The sequence below is a fragment of the Ptychodera flava genome, chromosome 21 (genome assembly GCF_041260155.1).
Source record: "Ptychodera flava strain L36383 chromosome 21, AS_Pfla_20210202, whole genome shotgun sequence".
In the NCBI taxonomy this organism is placed as follows: domain Eukaryota; kingdom Metazoa; phylum Hemichordata; class Enteropneusta; family Ptychoderidae; genus Ptychodera; species Ptychodera flava.
The window spans coordinates 22,416,197-22,436,433 of record NC_091948.1 but is presented as its reverse complement, the minus strand read 5'-3'; the positions used below and the strand labels follow the sequence as shown (position 1 = coordinate 22,436,433).

Below are 20,237 nucleotides of genomic sequence, written 5' to 3'. Positions count from 1 at the left end.
ACCATCCATCATCATAGTGTACGAGAGTACGTTTACAGAAATCTGGGGTTGTAATTAAATTGATTGGTCTACACTCGTTTTGAAACTGAACAGAACTGATTGAGTAATAAATGAGAGACTGACCGAGAGATTGAGTGAATAAATAGTGAGTGAATACTTCGGTCAGTCAGTAGATATCAGTAAGCATGCAGGTAAGCGATAGGCTGGAGTGTAAGTTTAAGTATCATTGATAAGTAAGAAAGGAAAAACGACGAAAATATCTGTACCAAGTTTATTTATTCATATGTGCTGTATACAATATAGAGCGTTTATACGGCATCAGTCGCAGTGCCGGACAACGGTGGCTGCTGCGCGTGCGAACCCGATAAAGGTGTCGAATGAAAGAAATCAGCAGAGGGCGGCATTCCTATCCGAGAAACACCTAATGGAGAGACAACAGGTGAACTGCCCATCATGCTTTGCTGCAATGCGAGTGTTTGAGCGGCACGTGTCTGTGAATCGGCAACGATCTGAGTGACGTCATCCAGTACAAGTCGTCTCCTCGGGCTCCTGTGAATAGTAAAATAAAGTAAAAAGAGAAAGAAAATTGTCACTAAATAAAAGGAAAGCAGTACTTCATTTGACCAAAGCGAGTCACCGTTGTTTTCTGGCCGGAAGCGAGCCCCACAGAGCAGTCTGGGTAACCGAAACTTTCTATGCAGAAGCTGAAGGTACATGCGTGGTTTCTAACTTACCTCTCGGGAGTCGATGAAGCAGTTTTTCGGGCGTTGCATTTATTGAGCGTGTCTCGGAGATGTTCAATCTCCTCATTTGCTGCCCGTAGCTGTTGCTGCTCTACGGCGCGAAAGGTCTTCTCTCTGTTCAAGTCGGACTGCAGCTGGGATACCTGAAAGAAATAGAATGAAACAACTGTTAGACGTCAAATCAGTCTGAACCCCCATCGCGAGACGATAAAACTCGGACATCTAGTGTTCTTTACATCAATTAAAGGTATACAGTCACGTGTTCCAATTTTGCCACAGTTACCATGGAAAGAGAAAATTTAACTAATCACAGATTTTAAGCGGGTGGCCTCTTTTTTAAAAACAGCGCCCTCACATGGGCATTTTGAATACCAAGGAACGCCCCTTTCACCATATATGGGCTATTTAGATTACAGGTGACTGTATACCTTTAATCTCGGTGAATGTCGAACGACCAATTAACATGTATTCAAATTGTTATTCCGAACTTTTTTAACAGATGCAGTTAGTGTCGATGGGTCTCTCTAAGAACATTAATTAGTTTGGCTCTATGTCGTACGGCACTGACTGTGAAGACACGATGTAATAACGTATTTGAAAGTGGTCCTTGATCTAAGTAGATATTATCTATTAATGTCGGGATTGTTGCTAAATCATGAGAGTAGTCCCTGCTACATACCGTGCATTTATCCTTGACAGAATTGTCCGTTGTCTTCGCATTTGCCTGTTTTTTTATTTGTTTACTTAGTTCTGAAATGATTGTCCTCAACTCCGAGCTGTTTAGGATATAAAAAGGTTGCATGAGATGCTTATGAAGCCGATTGAATAAATCATAGTCAAACTCCAAAGGACTGACGAATGTACATGTATAATCTAGCAATAACAATGCGGTGATTCCCGGAGCCGCTAAACAGATGTCGGGTTGAGAAGATCACTGTTTCTAATTACAGAATTACAGTCAAGTACTTTGGAGAGTCAGGGTACAGTACATATTCTTCCCCTTGCATTATTGTTGTGTGGTTCATATTAAGATATTGGCCGCCAGAGGACACCCCTCCAAGGCAAGGTGTGATCTGAAAACTGAAGATAATGACCTTTGATCTTTCGCAGTGGATGCACTTGGACTCTGGTGCTGATGCAACATGGATTGTTCCTGCAGTTTGCCCAAAGCATTCCTCAGTCTCACCAGTTCACTTTCAAGTTCTTGGTTTCTGGTGGAAGGACACAAGTATGGGGCGCCAAATGTGAATAAGTAGTTCACATATCTAAATACATTTTTATAGGTGTACAGTCAAATTAAATGCGTAAACTAATTATTTTACATTCGGCTCCTAATACTCAAGAAAGGATTAGACTGGCCATAACATTGTCTTGAGCACACACAGTCACACATCGCTCTAAACATTCGATGTACATGTTTATACAGAGACCAGCATGACGATCAGCTAGCTTTGGATGATCGGAAAAGGCATGTTGTCCTTCGACAGTCCATAAATTAATGAAGACTTTGTATTAACCTCTTATTCTGAAGCATCACCAGGTAGCCTGGAATTAATTGCGACAAACGAATAGAGCCACATAAACTATATTTACATGGACATACAAGATAACGACGAAGCGAAATAGTCAAATATTTACCTGAGCGACAGCCTCTCCTGCAGCGCGGTTTCCACTTTCAAAGCATCTTCCGCTTTCTTTAAGTCGAATTTCAAGTCCTTCTTCTCGTTTTCAAGTTCTGATACAGTCTTTTTTAGCTTGTGACACTGTTCATTCTTTTTGAAGGTATGGTCCCTGTATATGAAAAGGAGGTAATAACAGCGACTGGTGAGAATGCGATCGATTTATTCAAAGTGTTCTATCGATAAAGTTTGTCGGCAGGCCGAATGACGTATTCTAGATCTTCCGACCAAAGATAAACTGTAAACCGAGCAAACACGGACTGAATCATACGATAAATATGGGAACTTTGAGGATAGAGTGTACATTGTACGGTTGAAAATTTTAGTTGTGACGGAATGAGTTCACTCTCGTGACCTTCTCAAGGTCATTACCTTAACTGACCTTACCTAGTTTCTTCCAATTCTTTCATCGTCTTGCATAGCTGCTCAGAGTTCTTTTCCTTTTCTTCCTGGAGCACATTTCTTCGGAGAGGAAGTACAACAAACATTTGAATTCCATGGTACAATATATAGAATTTTCCAAACCCAATAAATGGGCATGCATTCAAAACCGTGGAACTTATGAGAAAATATGACATTGTATAAAGGGGTTTTAGTTGGCATTCTGATCAGAGTTAGAATTTAAAAGGAAAATTTATTTGAGTTTTCTCAGTCGGGATCGTGTATAGAACCGATGGAATCAAAGTGTTTGAGAGTAACAAGGTATATGAAAGCTGCTGACAACACTATCTTAAGAACGCTCAACCCTTAGAGCACACTTATCAACGACTTGTCGACAGAGGACTGTACTATTTTGCAGTCACAACCTAGGTATGAAATTTCAAAGCCAAGTGACCCTTTCATTACACCAATACTCCAGCGGAATAAAAAAAATCAACACGAACAGAGTTCGTGATTTGGAAGAATATCACTTTATAATTGGTTTCCACTGACTAGTCAGACTAAAAACAACCTTTCACCGCCATGATTTGTTTCGTTCCCATTGTTTTCCGAGGCAAATTGGACTTCTATACAGGCAAACAGGGGTCAGTGATAGGGTAAATAAAATTGGAAAGCAGTAGTGGCTGCCGATACTCAGCATCAGACCACATCCAAACTGTTTAAAGGTATACAGTCACCTGTAATCTAAATATACCCATATATGGTCAAAGAGGCGTTCCTTGGTATTCAAAATTCCCATTTGAGGGCGCTGTTTCTAAAAAGCGGCCACCCGCTTAAAATCTGTGATTGGTTAGATTTTCTCTTTCCATGGTAACTGTGGCAAAATTGGAACAGGTGACAGTGTACCTTTAACGTCACAGGTGATTGTGCATTGTTTCATTGCAAGTCATAATAACACTATAGAATGTTAGATGCTATGACCGATTAAGAAAGGCATTTTGGTAAAAGTCAGGAAAAATATTTTGAGGAACAACAAGAATCTGAATCCTTAACAATGTTAATATGTATAAACATACAATTTGTCATGCAGATCCAAGATCACTTGTTCGTCTTCTTCCTTAAGAGTCCGACATCTTGATTGCATCTTTTTCCTCGTCTTAGTCAGTTCGCTCTGATCAAGAAATGTTAGTTAATAATGTAGGTTAGGACCATGGAATGATAATTTGTGAAACTTTGCATTCTTTTTGCAATCATCCGCACGTAAAACTTTGCAAAAGGCCGAAGTTTAATCAGTTTGTGGCGGTGGGTTATACTGTCCCCCAAAATTCTGAGAGATCGCCTATTGGAATGAAGATAATTAGATCATTTTAGGCAAACTTACTGTTAAAGGAACTGGCTCACCTGCATTTGTGGTAAACAATTAATCGTTGATTTTCACTTTAGGGCAAAAAAAGAGCAAATCGAACAACCCCCCCTAAAAAAAAACAAAACAAAAAAAAACAACAAAAAAAACCAAAAAACAAAACCAAAGACAATCGCGACAGAAAAGTACGCGGCCATGCAGTGACGTCCAATTGTCGACGTGAGTATTATGCAAATTTGCGGTGGCCGAAAAACTTTTAAAGGCTGCAATCTAAAAGAATATTGTGCCACGAAATAGAGGATGTGGACGTGTATTCTACTTCTGGTATACCAATGTCGATGACATTGTTCTTTTTTGGAGGAGGAAATTTAATCAAGCAGCGTAAAGCTATCCGGTTTGTTACTCACTTGATAATGGTTAATCTTTTGGACAAGGCCACTAGCCCTACTGTCCATGACGGACGCTAGAGATTTCAGGCTCTCCTTCTCGTTCTTCAGTCGATCAATACGCTTCTTTTCTTCCTGCAACAGTCGTTCCAGCTTTCCGATGTCATCCCTAAGTTTTCCCAGGTTTTCATGTAGTAAATCCTGAAAGATGAACCGATATTTTTCAGACTTCAACGCACTGACACTAGGCTTCATTTTCCTTCAAGCCTTATTTTTTATCAACCAGTATCCGTGATAGCACAAGCATGGACATAATGAACCGTACTTCACCATTCGTGAACACACTGTTTGTCTCGTTGTCGAATACTTTGCAGAACATTTCTCTTTATGTCACATGTACTAAGAAAACATACAATTTAATGGTGAACCAGTGGCTAGAGGAACCGTGAGTGAACACACAACTGGATGGTTGTTAGCAGTCACCTCCACATGTGAAGGCGAACGTGCACGTATATCTTGGGTCACAATACACATTTTCGATATTTTCAGGAGATGACTACATGGCCGTTTCAAAGATTTGCTACAATAAAGACGAAGTCAACACTTTATCTACCTGGTCTCGTTTATATTCTTTTATTTCGAATTCACGGTCTGCAGCCACTTTTTCGGCTAGAATTCGATGCTGTGTCTCTGTCTTGAGTTCATTCTGTAGCCTGTCCACTGTATCCGCTAGGTGTCTCTTATCTGATTCTAGGAGGGCGTTAGAGTTGGTCAAAGTGCTACAGTTCCATTTGGTGTCCTCCAGTGAGCTTTTAATCTAAAATTGAGAAATCATACACTTAACAATTATTGTATAGAAAGAAAGGTAACGAGACCATGATTGACTCGTGGTCGTATCACATGAGTCCCTTTGACAGACCAGGGACTCTGGCTTCTCACTCAATGGATACACTAAAGCAATCATACCTAACAACAAGCAGCTGTAGTTTAAATTTTCAAGTCAATACGTCATTCAAATACATACATTTGTCAAAGTTTGGTCCAACTCGCTCTTTTCTTTGTCCTTATCACCGATAGCCTTGGCAGCCGTTAAACGCTGTCGTTTGAGTTCCTCCCTCAGGTCACCGTTTACGTTTTTGGACTTGGCCAATGCCTGTGTGGCGTTCTCAAGGCTCTGTTCTTTGTTGGCGAGTTCCGCTTTCGTGTCCTTGACTAACAAACGGGTCTTTTCAAGTTCTGCCTCCAGGCCATCTATACGGTTTTCAAGCTCCTTGTTGGAACTGCAGAAATCATATAAAATCCCCCCGAATAAGATTTGTTACTCTCATTGTCAAAAGAAAGATCGTGTAATGAAGGCAAAGGCTACTTAAGCATTTGTAAATATAATGATTTCAAATAACTATTAAATCACTATTTTTGTAAATAATGTAAATTAGAAACATAACAATTAAATTGTTATTAATGCGGTCGATGCACTTGAAGACACGATGTGCACATACATGACAATTGATTTAGAGCAAATCGTTGAACTCTACAAAGCATTTAATGAACATATTCTCATGGTCAGGACGGAACTGCACTGCATAAATTGCATTGAAATTTTGCAAAAGCTTTTCAAATCAAAAGCTGACTTTTGGAGGACTGTACGGAACAACAGACAGTATGTGCTTCACATAGATTTGAAGGATTGTGTCTCTTCAAGGTAGTACTAAGAACATTGCTTTAACGGACCTGCGAGTCGAATCTAAATCACGCAGTGTCTTTCCATAGTTTACTAGCTGTACGTTTCTCTTCTCGACCTGAGTTTTCAACACCTCACATCGTTCTTGAAGCTCGTCGAATCGACACTGAATGTCACCCCTGATTTTATCCCCTTGGAGGAGTTTTTGCTGATGCTTCCGATTCAGATCCTCAATAGACTGTTGACAGGTCACTTTAGTTTCGCTGATCAACCTTTCCTTTTCAGTAAGGGTCTCCTGCATGCTATGGATATCTGGAAAAGAACATCAATGACATTACCTTAGATAAACACAATCCTGCACTCGAGATTTATCGATAGAAGCATCCAATGATTTTCACTTTCAATGAAATGAATGAAATGTAACAGTGGCATTTTGTAACCACACTTGCCCCTCATCTACCAACAGGAAAAATATTTTTTTTTGTTAAGAAAAAATATATCTCATAGAAAATGATCTATCGAGTCTTTATGCCTTAGCACAGAAACATGTCTCGTCGTGAAGTAGAAAATAAATTGGTGTAGGTCTGTTCATGCATGGTTCCCTTAAGTATGTGACAAGAATGTGTGTGTGTATATATGTCTTGACTTGATAATTATGTTGGCTGTATAACACCCCTAAAGACATGTTTATATCATGCCGACACGTGCGAGATATGTAGATGTGTTACCTCCTAGAAGAGACTGTTTTTCTCGTTCTAGCATTTCAAACTGCTCCTTTCCAGCATCTATAGTGAGTTTGGAAGTCTCAACATAAATGGTAAGGTCTTTGACTTTTTCTTCGAGGGCATATCTGGTGTCCTCAGCTAACTTGCACTGGCGCTAACAAAGTATAGATACGGAAGGAAGTATTGAGGGTATAGGAAAGTATTCTGGGTTGTCACCTGGTTATTGTTACGTGCTGGCACCTTAAGCAAGGCCTCTTGACTTGGCGACGTTTTACTTGGGTAACCTTTAACAAGGTTTTGTAGTAAGAAAACTTTAATTATGTATTGACTTCAAAGAAATGTGAAGATAAAAGGCAATTAGTATAATGACAAAGTGAGTGAAGTGAGTGTACACTGTCTTAGAACATTTTTTGTTTAACTTTTGGAGATATATTCCGAAATGTCACAAACTCAACAGAACTCAAATCGCAAGTCATTTTGTATCAGTTTCACGGCATGCTAAGTAAGGGTTGCGATTACAGAAAATGCAGGTCCATTGACTGTATTGGTTTCCTAACTGCACAAAACAGGAGGGGTTCAAGATATATTTGTTCCTTTGTGCTAATAGGAATGCAAAAATGGAAATCAAACTAGGTTTGATATAAAGTAGTACCTTCAGTGCTTCAACGTCCTTCCGTTCGGTTTCCAAAGCAGAGCACACCAAGTTATAGTTGTTTTTCAGCAATCCAAGTTCAGCTTCACAGTCTGCCAGCTGGTTACCCAATTTCTCTGATTTTCTGTTGGCCCTGTTCAAGTCTTCTGTCAACTGCTCTTTGACTTCGTCAAGTGTTGTAGTGAGTTGTTCCTTTGTCCTTTCAGCATTACGAATCTGGCATCAAGACACAAATGAGCTACAAATTACAGAAGCGGTGGGCTCGAGAAAATGCAGTTACTATGTTGTTATCCGAGACGCGTTTGTTTTATTGAATAAAAGTAGTATTTTCACAAATCTTCAGCAAATGTTTTCAAGATGTTACAAACTTATAGTGCTACTTTATAGGAACAAAGTCAAATATTTTAGTCATATTTACATTATTTTGGAGAGATCAGAAAATTTTTGAAAGAGTTGTCTCAAATGCATGCTTTCAGTCCTGCTCGCAGCAAGAAAATATTATGAAAACAATGACGTAATTTGTGAATGTCAGAAACATGTGCTTATACGAAAACTGTGAGTTAGAAACTTGAAATACCGTACGCATAACCCTGAAAGACTATCTTTTATAACAATAACAAACAATGCTAAAACAAAACAAAACAAAACAAAACAAAACAAAACAAAACAAACACAGAATAAAAAAATCACACGTGAAACGCACACATAAACGAAAGCAAGATCTTTCCCCTAAATATAATGGCTATTGTCATGAGACAATCATCACGGTAAAATTTGTTGACTTTTTAATCCATTTATCTTCAGTTTCCTTATGCTGAAATATGAAGTTGCTAATTCTGTAAAATGCATAAATTGTAATGTAACTTCGGTTCGTTTTTGTTAGATAAAACTTTGTTTGTAGTAAATGACGTTTTTACAGAAAAATATGGTCGATCAAGGTGAAGGGCATCCTGGAGTCAAAGCAATTCCCATAGACTATACTTATATTACTAACAAACTCAGGGAGGCTTCGGGTTAGGTACAATTTATTATGACTACTGTTATGTAGGTCATTTCCCCCACACTCATCATGACCTGAGTTCAATTAGTCTAGAACATTCTCAAGGTCACTGCCCTTGATGACCTCACAACCTTGAATTCAATTAGTCATGTTTGGAATGTTCTGGAAAGTTGATTACTTGTGTAAGGGAGATAATTTTAGAACAGTAATTAGCATGTCAATAAAAGTTCTAGATTGTTCCTATATGCCTTTATAAAAGGGACGTGCACAGCTTCCAGTCAGACTTTTGGGATCGTGTCTCTTGTGTGTTACTAAACTCCAGCAGTAGTCATTCTCAAGACTTTTCAAGACCTTCACTGTCAACGCTGGATTTATACTGTGGACTTTATGCAGCTTCAAGCCTGCAAGCCAAAGGACTGTTCATTCATCCGACTGACTGTTACAACTCTGAGACTGGAGCTTTGCCGTCCCAGCTGAGATAAGTAGTCTGTACACTTTTAAAGCTTGTACTCTATCCCTGACTTAGCAATTAGTTTTATTTTTGTAATAAATTTTGTTTAAACGTTAAATGCTGAGTTCACCCTTTTGTTCGTTTTCTCTGCACGTAACAAAATTGGGGGCTCGTCCGGGAGACGAATATTTTGAGCCGTTTGACAACATTTTGACAGCCTTTTCAAAACTACTGTATACTGTGAACTCAGCGAAATTCAATCATGGCGGAATTCAAGCCAGACGAATTTATGGATGACCTTGATCAGGACACATTTAATTCCCTCAGAAAAGACAACCTCATAGCACTGGCAAATTTCCTTAAAGTAGATGTCAAAGATCTATGTGCAAGCGAGAAATTCAGTTCAAGATTGCAAAACATTTAGTTAATTCTGGCCATTTTGAGGAGTCTGCCTTAAAAGATTATGAGCCTGAGTCCTCCTTCGAACTCAAAAAATTAGAATTAGAAATACAGGCAGATTTGGAGCTTAAGAAATTGGAATTAGAAAAGGAAAAATTGCAAATGGAAGAAAGGGAAAGGCAGGAAAAATTACAAATGAAAGACAAAGAATTACAAATGGAAGAAAGACAGAGAGAAAAGGAGAGAGAATTGGAAGAACATCGACTACAGTTAGAAATGAGACGTTTAGAGCTTGGACAGTCAGGAAAATTCTTCCCTTCAGACAAGTTTGACATCACTAAGCATTTCAGGTTAGTTCCCCCTTCCAAGAAAAGGATGTTGATAAATATTTCCTCCATTTTGAGAAAATTGCTCAGAGTCTGAATTGGCCTAAGGAGTCCTGGTCTATGCTTTTGCAGAGTGCTTTGGTGGGTAAAGCCAGAGAAATTTACATTCAGTTGTCAGTAGAGCAGGCTTCAGATTATGATTCTGTGAAGGAATTAATTCTCAAGGGCTATGAGTGGTGCCTGAAGCTTACCGTCAGAAATTTAGGGATTGTGAGAAGGCGAAAGATCAAACTTATGTTGAATTTGCTCGAACAAAAGAACAACTGTTTGATCGTTGGTGCTCTTCTGAAAAGGTCAGTCAGAATTATGACAAATTACGACAGCTTGTTTTGATTGAGGAATTTAAAAGGTGCATCCGGAGTGACATCAAGACATTTATCAATGAACAAAAGGCAGATACATTGGAGGTTGCTGCACGTTTGGCCGATGATTATTCATTGACCCACAAATCTTCCTTTCTCAGCAAACCGTCCCAGCCCTTTTCATACAGAAACAATGCAGGTAAATATAACTCCTCCTTTTCATCCAAGAATTTCTCAAAGGACAGTAGAAAATCAAATGACAACAGTTCACAAAATTCAAGTAACACTTCCACATCATCAGATCCCAAGTCTCAATCTCCTTCTGACAAACAGTTCGGTACACTTTCTTGTAATTATTGCAAGAAAGACGGCCATTTAATGTCAGATTGTTTCAAATTGAAAAGAAAACGTGAAGGTCAAAGTAGTCAAAGTGGATCTAAGCCCACCGGCTTTATTTCTTCATCAACTCAATTAGAGTCTAATAATGTGTGCAAACACATTTTCTGAGGTTAAACCCCTCTTATCCCCAATTAATGAGGTCAAGGTCAATTCTTTCAAGATAGCATTATGGGTATTTTCGAACCATTTATTCATGATGGTTTTATATCACTTTCTAGTGATTTCTCTTCCGCTACCCCTGTCAAAATTTAAGAGATACCGGGGCTTCCCAGTCTCTTTTGTTGGCAGATACCCTGCCGTTTTCTGAAAAGTCATTTTCAGGTTCTAAAGTTCTTATTAAGGGGGTAGATTGTAATGACTACATTCCTGTTCCTCTCCATAATGTCTATTTGTCTTCGGACTTTGTTTCTGGACCTGTGACTTTAGGTATTAGGCCTTTTTTGCCTTTTGAAGGGATTCACCTTCTTCTTGGAAACGACCTTGCTGGGGACAAGGTCATTACTAATCCACTTGTGACTGATAATCCTAGTTTAGATCAAAATCCAGAGCCAATAGAGGAAGACATTCCGGCCTTTTCCCATCATGTGCCATTACTCGAGCCATGTCAAAGAAAACTTCTGAGAATCAAAATACTCTCAAAAATAATGTCACAGACGTTGACTTAAATGACACTTTTCTCAGTCAGGTGTTTGACACGGATCATTCCGTTATCCCTCGTGGATTTGAAACTTCCAGTAAAACTTCTGCTGATCAAAGTCAGACATTTTCTAGATCAAATCTCATTGCAGAACAACACAAAGACCCAGATATTTTGTCTTTGTTTGACAGGGTAGATGATGAAGGTAAAACTTCAGATAGCTCTGTTTCCTATTATACAAAATCTGGTATTCTCATGCGTAAATGGAGACCTCCAGATGTCTTGGTTGATGACGATTGGGCTATAAAACATCAAATTGTGGTTCCAAAGCCCTACCGTGCTGAAATATTGCTCCTGGCCCATGAAACGCCCTGGGCTGGTCACTTAGGAGTCAGGAAAACTTATCATAAAATTCTCAGTCACTTTTATTGGCCTAATCTCAGGCAGGATGTAACACATTTCTGTAAAACTTGTCACACATGTCAGATGGTAGGAAAGCCGAATCAGACCATTCCAAAGGCCCCTTTACAGCCAATTCCTGCATTTCAAGAACCATTTAGTAGGATTCTAATAGACTGTGTTGGGCCCTTACCAAAAACAAGATCAGGAAATGAGTACATGCTGACAATAATGTGTACATCAACTCGTTTCCCAGAAGCCATACCACTGAGAAATATAAAGACAAAGACTATAGTGAGAGCTTTAGTCAAATTTTTCACTTTATTTGGCCTCCCTAAATGTGTCCAGTCCGATCAAGGCTCCAACTTTATGTCTGGTATTTTTCAACAAGTAATGGATCAGCTAGGCATTAAACAGTATAGGTCATCCGCCTATCATCCAGAAAGTCAGGGTGCTCTTGAGCGATTTCATCAAACTTTGAAAAACATGATTAGGACCTACTGTTTTGACACAGAGAAGCAGTGGGATGAAGGAATTCATTTTCTGCTCTTTGCTGTTAGAGAGTCAATTCAAGAGTCTCTTGGTTTTAGCCCATTTGAGCTTGTATTTGGACATACAGTCCGTGGCCCACTTAAGCTCGTTAAAGAGAAATTCCTATCAGACGATGTGATTGTCTGAATATTTTGCAATATGTGTCAGATTTTCGTACAAAACTCTCTAAAGCATGTGAATTAGCCAGAGAAAATCTTGAGTCATCTCAGCAGTCAATGAAAACCAAATATGATAAAAGCACCTCAAAAAGGAAGTTTTAAACCAGGTCAAAAAGTTCTTGTTCTACTTCCAATTCCTGGCAAACCACTCCATGCTCGTTACTTTGGGCCATACCTAATTGATAAGAAATTGAGTGATTTAAATTACATCATAATAACACCTGACAGGCGAAAACAAAAACAGCTATGTCACATAAATATGCTTAAGCCATATTTGGATAGGGATAATCCTACTATAACTCAGCCTGTCAGTGCAGTCAGTTCAAGCCATTATGAAGATAGTGATACTGAAACTGACTTGAGTGAAAATACTCTAAACTCAAAGCTGGGCTCGGTCAAGCTTCAGAACTCAGAAATCCTGGAGAAGCTGGAGTCTACAAAGTTGGCACACCTCCAGCCAGAACAACAACAACAGGTGAAAGAACTGCTCCACGAATATAAACACCTGTTCCAAGATATCCCAACGAGGACAAACGTCATCTATCACAACGAAGATGTCTGCGACAGTAATCCAGTGGAACAACATCCAGACGGACTGAATCCTGCGAAAGCGGAATATCTCCAGGAGGAAGCCAAGTATTTGCCGAACAATGACTTTATCGAACTCAATAAAAATAACTGGACTTTGCCATGCATACTTTATGCCAAGTTCAGTGCCATTTCAAGTTTTCCAATACCAAATTGCAAGAGGATAGTCATGGGACAGATCATCCTGTTTGCTATTTTTCACGCAAATTTAACAAATCCCAGAGAAACTACTCTACAATTGAAAAAGAGTGTTTATCTTTGATATTAGCTTTACAGCATTTCGAAGTTTATGTTACTTCTTCAAATCAGCCAATAGTGGTTTATATTGATCACAACCCTCTTGTTTTTCTGCAGAAATTTAAAGGCAAAAATCAGAGATTGCTAAGATGGAGTTTAATGTTACAGGAGTTTAATCTTGACATTAGACATATCAAAGGCAGAGACAATTTAATTGCAGACTGTCTCTCTCGTATTTAGAGTTTATTGTTGTTCACTTTCAAGAAATTTTACTTTAGAGTAAAACAAAATTTGAGTACTTAAATCCTTTTCAAGATTACATTTGTAAAAGAAAGATTTTTCTTTGAAAAATTTTCTTTTTTGAAGAGGGGGTGTGTTATGTAGGTCATTTCCCCCACACTCATCATGACCTGAGTTCAATTAGTCTAGAACATTCTCAAGGTCACTGCCCTTGATGACCTCACAACCTTGAATTCAATTAGTCATGTTTGGAATGTTCTGGAAAGTTGATTAGTTGTGTAAGGGAGATAATTTTAGAACAGTAATTAGCATGTCAATAAAAGTTCTAGATTGTTCTTATATGCCTTTATAAAAGGGACGTGCACAGCTTCCAGTCAGACTTTTGGGATCGTGTCTCTTGTGTGTTACTAAACTCCAGCAGTAGTCATTCTCAAGACTTTTCAAGACCTTCACTGTCAACGCTGGATTTATACTGTGGACTTTATGCAGCTTCAAGCCTGCAAGCCAAAGGACTGTTCATTCATCCGACTGACTGTTACAACTCTGAGACTGGAGCTTTGCCGTCCCAGCTGAGATAAGTAATCTGTACACTTTTAAAGCTTGTACTCTATCCCTGACTTAGCAATTAGTTTTTTTTGTAATAAATTTTGTTTAAACGTTAACTGCTGAGTTCACCCTTTTGTTCGTTTTCTCTGCACGTAACACTACACTTACATGTTCTTTTGACTGTTGGAGTTCAGAATTGATGGCAGCCATTTCAGCTCTATGGACGTCTTTCTCAGACTCCAGGAGATGCCTCACAGCGATCAATTCGTCCTCGCTCTGTTTTCGTTCAGATTCCGATTTGCATTTGTCGTAGAAGAGAGTCTGGTTTATTTCTTTTGCTGTAGCTAACTCCTTTGCCTGTAGAGAACATTAACAATCGAAATCGTTAGGAAGGTTTTATGGTGATACAGGGTGAAAGGCATAGCGTTACTTTGCCTTGTTATTTCTCTTCTGTTGTTTTTAATTTTTCGACGAAGGTAGTTGTAAAATGTTAGAAACATCCTTAGTTAAAAGTATTTGCAATAAAGACAGCCAAAATTCACCTTATAGTACTATCAAATAAATGCATAGTTTGAATCATCTTAATCTTGCTTATAGGTAACATGATTGACTGAAAATTCCTTGTTAATTGTGTAGCAGTCAGCTATCCATTACAACATTAAATACCAGGAACTTACATTGTTCTGTAGATCGTTGGTCAATGTCTGCAGTCGTTCTTCCATAGAGTTCTTCTGATTTAACAGTTGAGTCACTTGTTCGTTCTGCGATTTGTATTCCGCTGTTTGCTTACTGAAGAATAACAAAAACAGTTACCTCTAATGAAGTTGGTATTTACCTTTCTTTTAGTCAATGTAATATGTGTTGTCCCTTATTCTTTAAAACAGTAGGCATATACCGTGTTATACTGAAATTTTATCACTTGTAAAAAAAACGGAATACGACAACTCCCTTTCACGTACAGAAAACGCACTCTCTCTCTCTCTCTCTCTCTCTCTCTCTCTCTCTCTCTCTCTCTCTCTCTCTCTCTCTCTCTCTCTCTATCGACATACATATATATATATATATATATATATATATATATATATATATATATATATATATATATATATATATATATATATATATATATATATATATATATATATACACACACACGTACATACATAACTTACATAAGTGAATCCTGTATAGAGTCTAGTTGGCCTTGTTTGTTCCTAGCAATTTCTTTCAAAGTCTCCAGATCCTTCTGAAGGGATGAAACCTGAGAGCCCCTCTCTTCAGCCAGTCTCTTGAAACCTTCAGTTTTCCCCGACAATGCTTCTGCTTTCCTCTCTTTGTTTTCAGAGTGACTTTTGAGCGAATGAAGTTCATGCTGTAGAGTTTTTATGCTTTTATCACGATCTTTAATTTCTTTATGCAAATTCTTTATTTCTTGTGCCATAGCCTTCAGCTTATTCAAGCGCTCCTCGGCTACATTCATAGAAATGTCCATATTGTGGGCAATATTGTCCAGTTCCCGGTCTTTTTCGTCAAATTTGGCTCGGATATCCTTTAGTTGAGCCTCCATCTGCTGTATTTTCTTCTCTTGGTCTGCTAACACACGACTACTGCTCCTCAATTTGTCATTACTTTCCTTGTTTTGTCTACTAAGATCGTGAACAGTACCAGTTAGACTTTGCACTTTGTCTTTTAAAGTACCTATCTCCTGTTTTTGTTCTAATGAAATGCTCTCCGATCTAGCCAATTCCTGTTGCAAGTTGACATTTTCTGAATCCTTCGTTTGCACGGAGAGTTGCGAGTCTTCAAGAAGCTTATCGAGGCTTTCTACTTGTCTTTTGCGATCTTCAGCCAAACGTTTCGTCTCTTCAAACTCAGAATGAATATTGGTACTCTCAGTCTCTCGGAAGAGAGCTATATCTGTTGCATCGTCCAACTCTTGCTTTAATTGCCAAATCTCCCTGTTTTTGTCCTTGACAGTCTGATGTGTCCTCGTTACGTCCTGTTTCAACATCTTTATTTGAATTTGTTGCTCTCTAGTGAGTGTTTCCTTATTCTCAAGATCTTCGAGAAGTTCCATTGTCTGTCTCTGTCTGTCATCAGCCAAAACACCGACATCAGCAACATTGCCTTTCATTTGAACCAATGCATGACTTCTTTCACATGCAGTCTTATTTGCAACTTTCAAATTATCACGAAGAGTGTCAATTTCCCTTTGCTTCTGTTCTACATTGCGATTAGCCTCGTCTACTGTCTTTTCAAGAGATTCAATCCGTTGCTTTTGTGTATGTATCGTGGATTTAGCGGCTTCAGCCTTCTGCATGATTGCTAATCTGTCAGAAGCCATTTTCTGAAAGGTATTTTGACTCTGTTGTTGGTTGGCTGATAATAAGTTAATTTTTTGCTTCTTTTCCTTAACTGTTTCTTGAAGTTCTTCAATCTGCTGTCTCATCTTAGCAATGTTATCTTCTTGCTGTTTAAGAGCAAATCGACTGGAATCTAAGTTTTCTTGCAAAGCATTGTTCTGCTTCTCTTTTACATCGACCAAAGACTTTATCACTGTAAGTTCCTCAAGCAAGGCTCTTTCATTCATATTTTGTGACTTAGCCAGGTCCTTCATCTCAGCTAATTCTTCTTCTACGTTTTCAATCTTGCGTCTTCTCTCAGATGAAAGTCTTTTTGTTGAAATGTAATCCTCGCGGAGAGTCTCCAATTCTTTAAGATGGCGTCCATATTCTTGTTTCACATTGTCAAACTGAACCTTCAGTACTGAGTTTTCGGTGGAATCTTTAGTGCTAGATCTGAGTATGGCCAATTCGTCTTTAATGTGTTGCATTTCGTGAAGGGCATCTTTATTTGCATCTGCAACATGACGAGTGTCAACTGATTTTACATACATCTCCTGAAGCTGGCGTTGTAACTCTGAGAGTTGTTTTTGGCTTTCTTGTGTGACAAGTTGCAGGTGGTCGTCTTTCTCCTTGATTACTTTCCTTGCAATTGCAAGCTCCTGCTGCAGAGCTGTAATGGCGTTGTCTTTTCCATGGTCAACAATCTCAGCCCCGGATTCGATTTGTTTAATCTGCAAAAGTTGGATTTCTTTCTGCATGTCAGCATACTGCTGTTGGCTTTCCTTGACTAACTGTTTAAGCTGAACGTCTTTCTCTGCCAACAGCTCTTTGGCATGTTCCACTTCTTTTTTCAGCGAAATGTCAGAATCAATGAGAACTTGAGTATTGGCCTTTGCTTCAGCTTTGACCAACTGCAATTGAAGATCTTGTATATCCTTCTGAAGTTGTTGCTTCTCTTTATCAGACTCCTTCATTATATTCTGGTACCTTTGAAGGCTCTCAAGTTCTTTCTCATCGGTTCGGTCCATTTTTGATTGCTGACTCACTTGCTGTAATTGTTGCTTCAAAATTTCTATTTGACTTCTCAGCACTTTACTATCACTCTCGTGACTTTTCATCATTTGATCAACATCATCATTCTTCTTCCGGAGTTCATTCTTCTGAGATAGGAGTTCATTTTTCAGACTATTAATCAGTATGCTGGTACTGTCGTTCCGAACGCCTTGCAGTAAGTGTTGCTCCGCCATATTAATTCCATCAGCACCACTTGACAATTCTGCTTGCATGGCAATTGCAGCTTTTTGAGATTCAGATATAGGCAGTTGTTTCTGTAGCTGTTGAATTTCCATCTCAAGCTGAAGACGCTGTTGCTCAGATTTTATTAATTCACATTCCAGATCTTTTCGGTGATTTATTCCTGCTTGGGTGTTACTTTCTGCAAGCACTTTTGTACTTTGAGTCTTAATCAACTGTAATTCTAGCTCTTCAATACGCTTCTGAAGCTCCTGTTTAACATTTTCACTGTCTTTGACTAATGTATCATATTTCTCACAGTTTTCTTTCGCTGTCTTGCAAGCTTCAGAAAGTTGATTTTCAAATAGTTCCCTCATGTCACGGTATTTCTGGCTCGAGTAAAAACTGGAATTACCTAGCTCCTGTGACATGTGTTGGAGTTGATTTTGGAGGATTTGTGTTTCTCTGCCATGGTCACTTATTCGCTTTTCTAATTCATGCTCTTTCTTGTGAAGTTCACTTTTGGCAATAATCAAATCATCCTGCAGTAGTCGTATTACGGAATCGATCTTTTGGTCCCCTGTTTTATTCGCCATGCTTTCAAGTTGTTCTTGCATCTTTTCAATTCTTTTCTCTAATTCGATCTGGTGATCTCGAGTTTCATTCATTATCATCTGTATTTGTGCATCCTTTTCACCTGATGATTTCTTTGACTGTTGTAATTCAGATTTCAAAGAAGTAATGGTCACCAGGTGATCGCTAATCACTTTTCTTAACTCATACAACTTCATCGTCATACTGTCAACAAAGTCTTTAGAGTCGGCCTTATGTATCGCAGCTTCAACATTCATCTGCTGACTAGATAGTGAGGCCACTGCCAGGCTCTTATTGGCTTCAGCAAGTTTACTTTGAATTTCTGCGATTTTCTGGTCTTTGGTTTCTAACTGTGATATCAAACCCCTCATCTGCAGTTGCAGATTCTTAGCGAGAGTTTTGCTATCATTAGCAACTTGTTCAGTCGTGCTGTGTTTGCGTGACAAAGAATTAATCTCCTGTGATCTCTGTTCAGCAAGTTTTCTGCTATAAAGCAGTTCCCTTTCCAGTGCTTCATTGTCTACCTTCGTGGCCTTCAGCTCATCTTGTAGTGCAGTATACTGTTCGTCCATACTTGACGATACTTTATCATGTTGTTTTTGTCCATCTGTGACACTCTTAAGCTCAATGCGCAGACGTTCAATTTCATCATCTCTTGCTATAAGTACCATGGACAGATTTTGCAGTTGTAGTTGCAAAGTCTTGGTCAGTGAATCGCTGTTATTTTCTGTCTGCTTTAACGCGCTGTACTTACGCGTTAAAGAATTGATATCATGAAGCCTGTGCCCAGCTAGCTTTCTAATTGCGAGAACTTCTCTCTGCAGTGCTTCATTATCAGCTTCTTTAAGCTTCAACAAACCTTCCATATGCTCGATTCGATTGAGTACCGATGGATCTGACTCAGTTTTTGCCAAATGAATATCAGCAAGCTTGCTTTCCAAGTTTTTAATCATGGAATCTTTCGATTCCAACAAGGCTTTGAAACCATCAATCTTACTTTGAAGTTTTACATCATATGTGGATTCATCATCAGCATCGTTCTTTCCCTGTTTGTTTTGTAGATTCCATATGATTTCTTTTCTTTGTTCGGCTAAAGTTTTACTTATATCCACTTCTCTGCGTAACTGTTCTATTTCACGGTCTTTTCGCAATAAGTCTTCATGGTTCGCACTCTCTTTTCCTTCAATTTGAGCATTTAAGAGGGATTTTAGGTCTTCATTTTCAGATACTTTGGTCTCTAACATCATTGTTACATTTTCCACTTGATTATTCAAACTTTCTATGAGGTTATGCCGGCTTTGAAGCTGTTTTTGTACAGATTCGTAATTTTGTTGGAGAGATTTGATTTCCTTGCCCCTGTCACCAGCCAGTTTTTTATTTTGAAGAAGTTCTTCACGAAGATATTCAATTTCAACTTTCGCCTCAAGTAGTTCATTCTCGATTGTCAATTTTACATCCTTGTCTTGTTTACTAGACTGCTGTCTTCCAACTTTACTTTTCGTCATATCAGTTTCTTCATCGGCATTTATAGTGTTTAAAAGTACTTCTATGTGCCGATTTTTGACTTCAATAATGTGCTGTGCTTCTTGCAGTTCATCCTGAAGTCGAGATATGTGGTTCAAACTTGAAGAAGCAATTGCAACTGCTTCTTCAGATATTGTGCCATCAGATGTGGAGAGAAGAATTTCATGGGAGCTAGCTACATCGGTATCGCTGTTTAGGGTAGAGTGAACTTCTATGAAATGTTCCTTTAGAACCTGGATATGTTCGAGTCTTTCCTCGGCCAGATTTTGCATTTCATTAAGTTCTTCTTGAGTGCTCAAGAGCTGCCCCTGTTTATCTTCCGCGATTGCCTTTAATTCTTTCATCTTCTCCTGCATGGCATCTATTTCCAAGTCCTTCACTTCAAGCAGGCCATGGGTTTCTTCCAGTTCTTTAATTACCAATTTCAACCTTTCATCATGGGTATCATCATCTGTATCTTCAGTGCTTGTGTCGCTCATTCTAGCCTTGGCTTTATACAGTTCCCAGATTAGCCTGTGAATTTCTTCTGTTTGTTGTCGAATGATGTCTTCAGCTGATCCAAAGTAATGGGAACTTCTTCGCTCTACCTATTAAGAACATAATGCATTACGGACAACATGAGAACATCGGTCCGGTC

At 38.7% G+C, this 20,237-nt stretch overlaps 1 protein-coding gene across 1 annotated transcript; it reads right to left on the bottom strand.

Moving 5' to 3' along the window:
- Window positions 1–272: 272 nt before the first annotated feature.
- On the bottom strand, window positions 273–20,179 carry LOC139122250 (uncharacterized). The gene is made up of 16 exons (XM_070687679.1): window positions 15,077–20,179; window positions 14,582–14,693; window positions 14,073–14,261; window positions 7,611–7,826; window positions 6,962–7,112; window positions 6,284–6,545; window positions 5,577–5,832; window positions 5,166–5,369; window positions 4,574–4,753; window positions 3,880–3,974; window positions 2,810–2,884; window positions 2,382–2,534; window positions 1,838–1,954; window positions 1,423–1,519; window positions 735–886; window positions 273–549 (listed from the first exon to the last, which is right to left on the bottom strand). Exons 1-16 carry the CDS (start codon window positions 20,077–20,079, stop codon window positions 309–311), a joined length of 7,503 nt encoding a protein of 2,500 aa, XP_070543780.1. The 5' UTR covers window positions 20,080–20,179; the 3' UTR covers window positions 273–308.
- Between the last annotated feature and the right edge of the window lie 58 nt (window positions 20,180–20,237).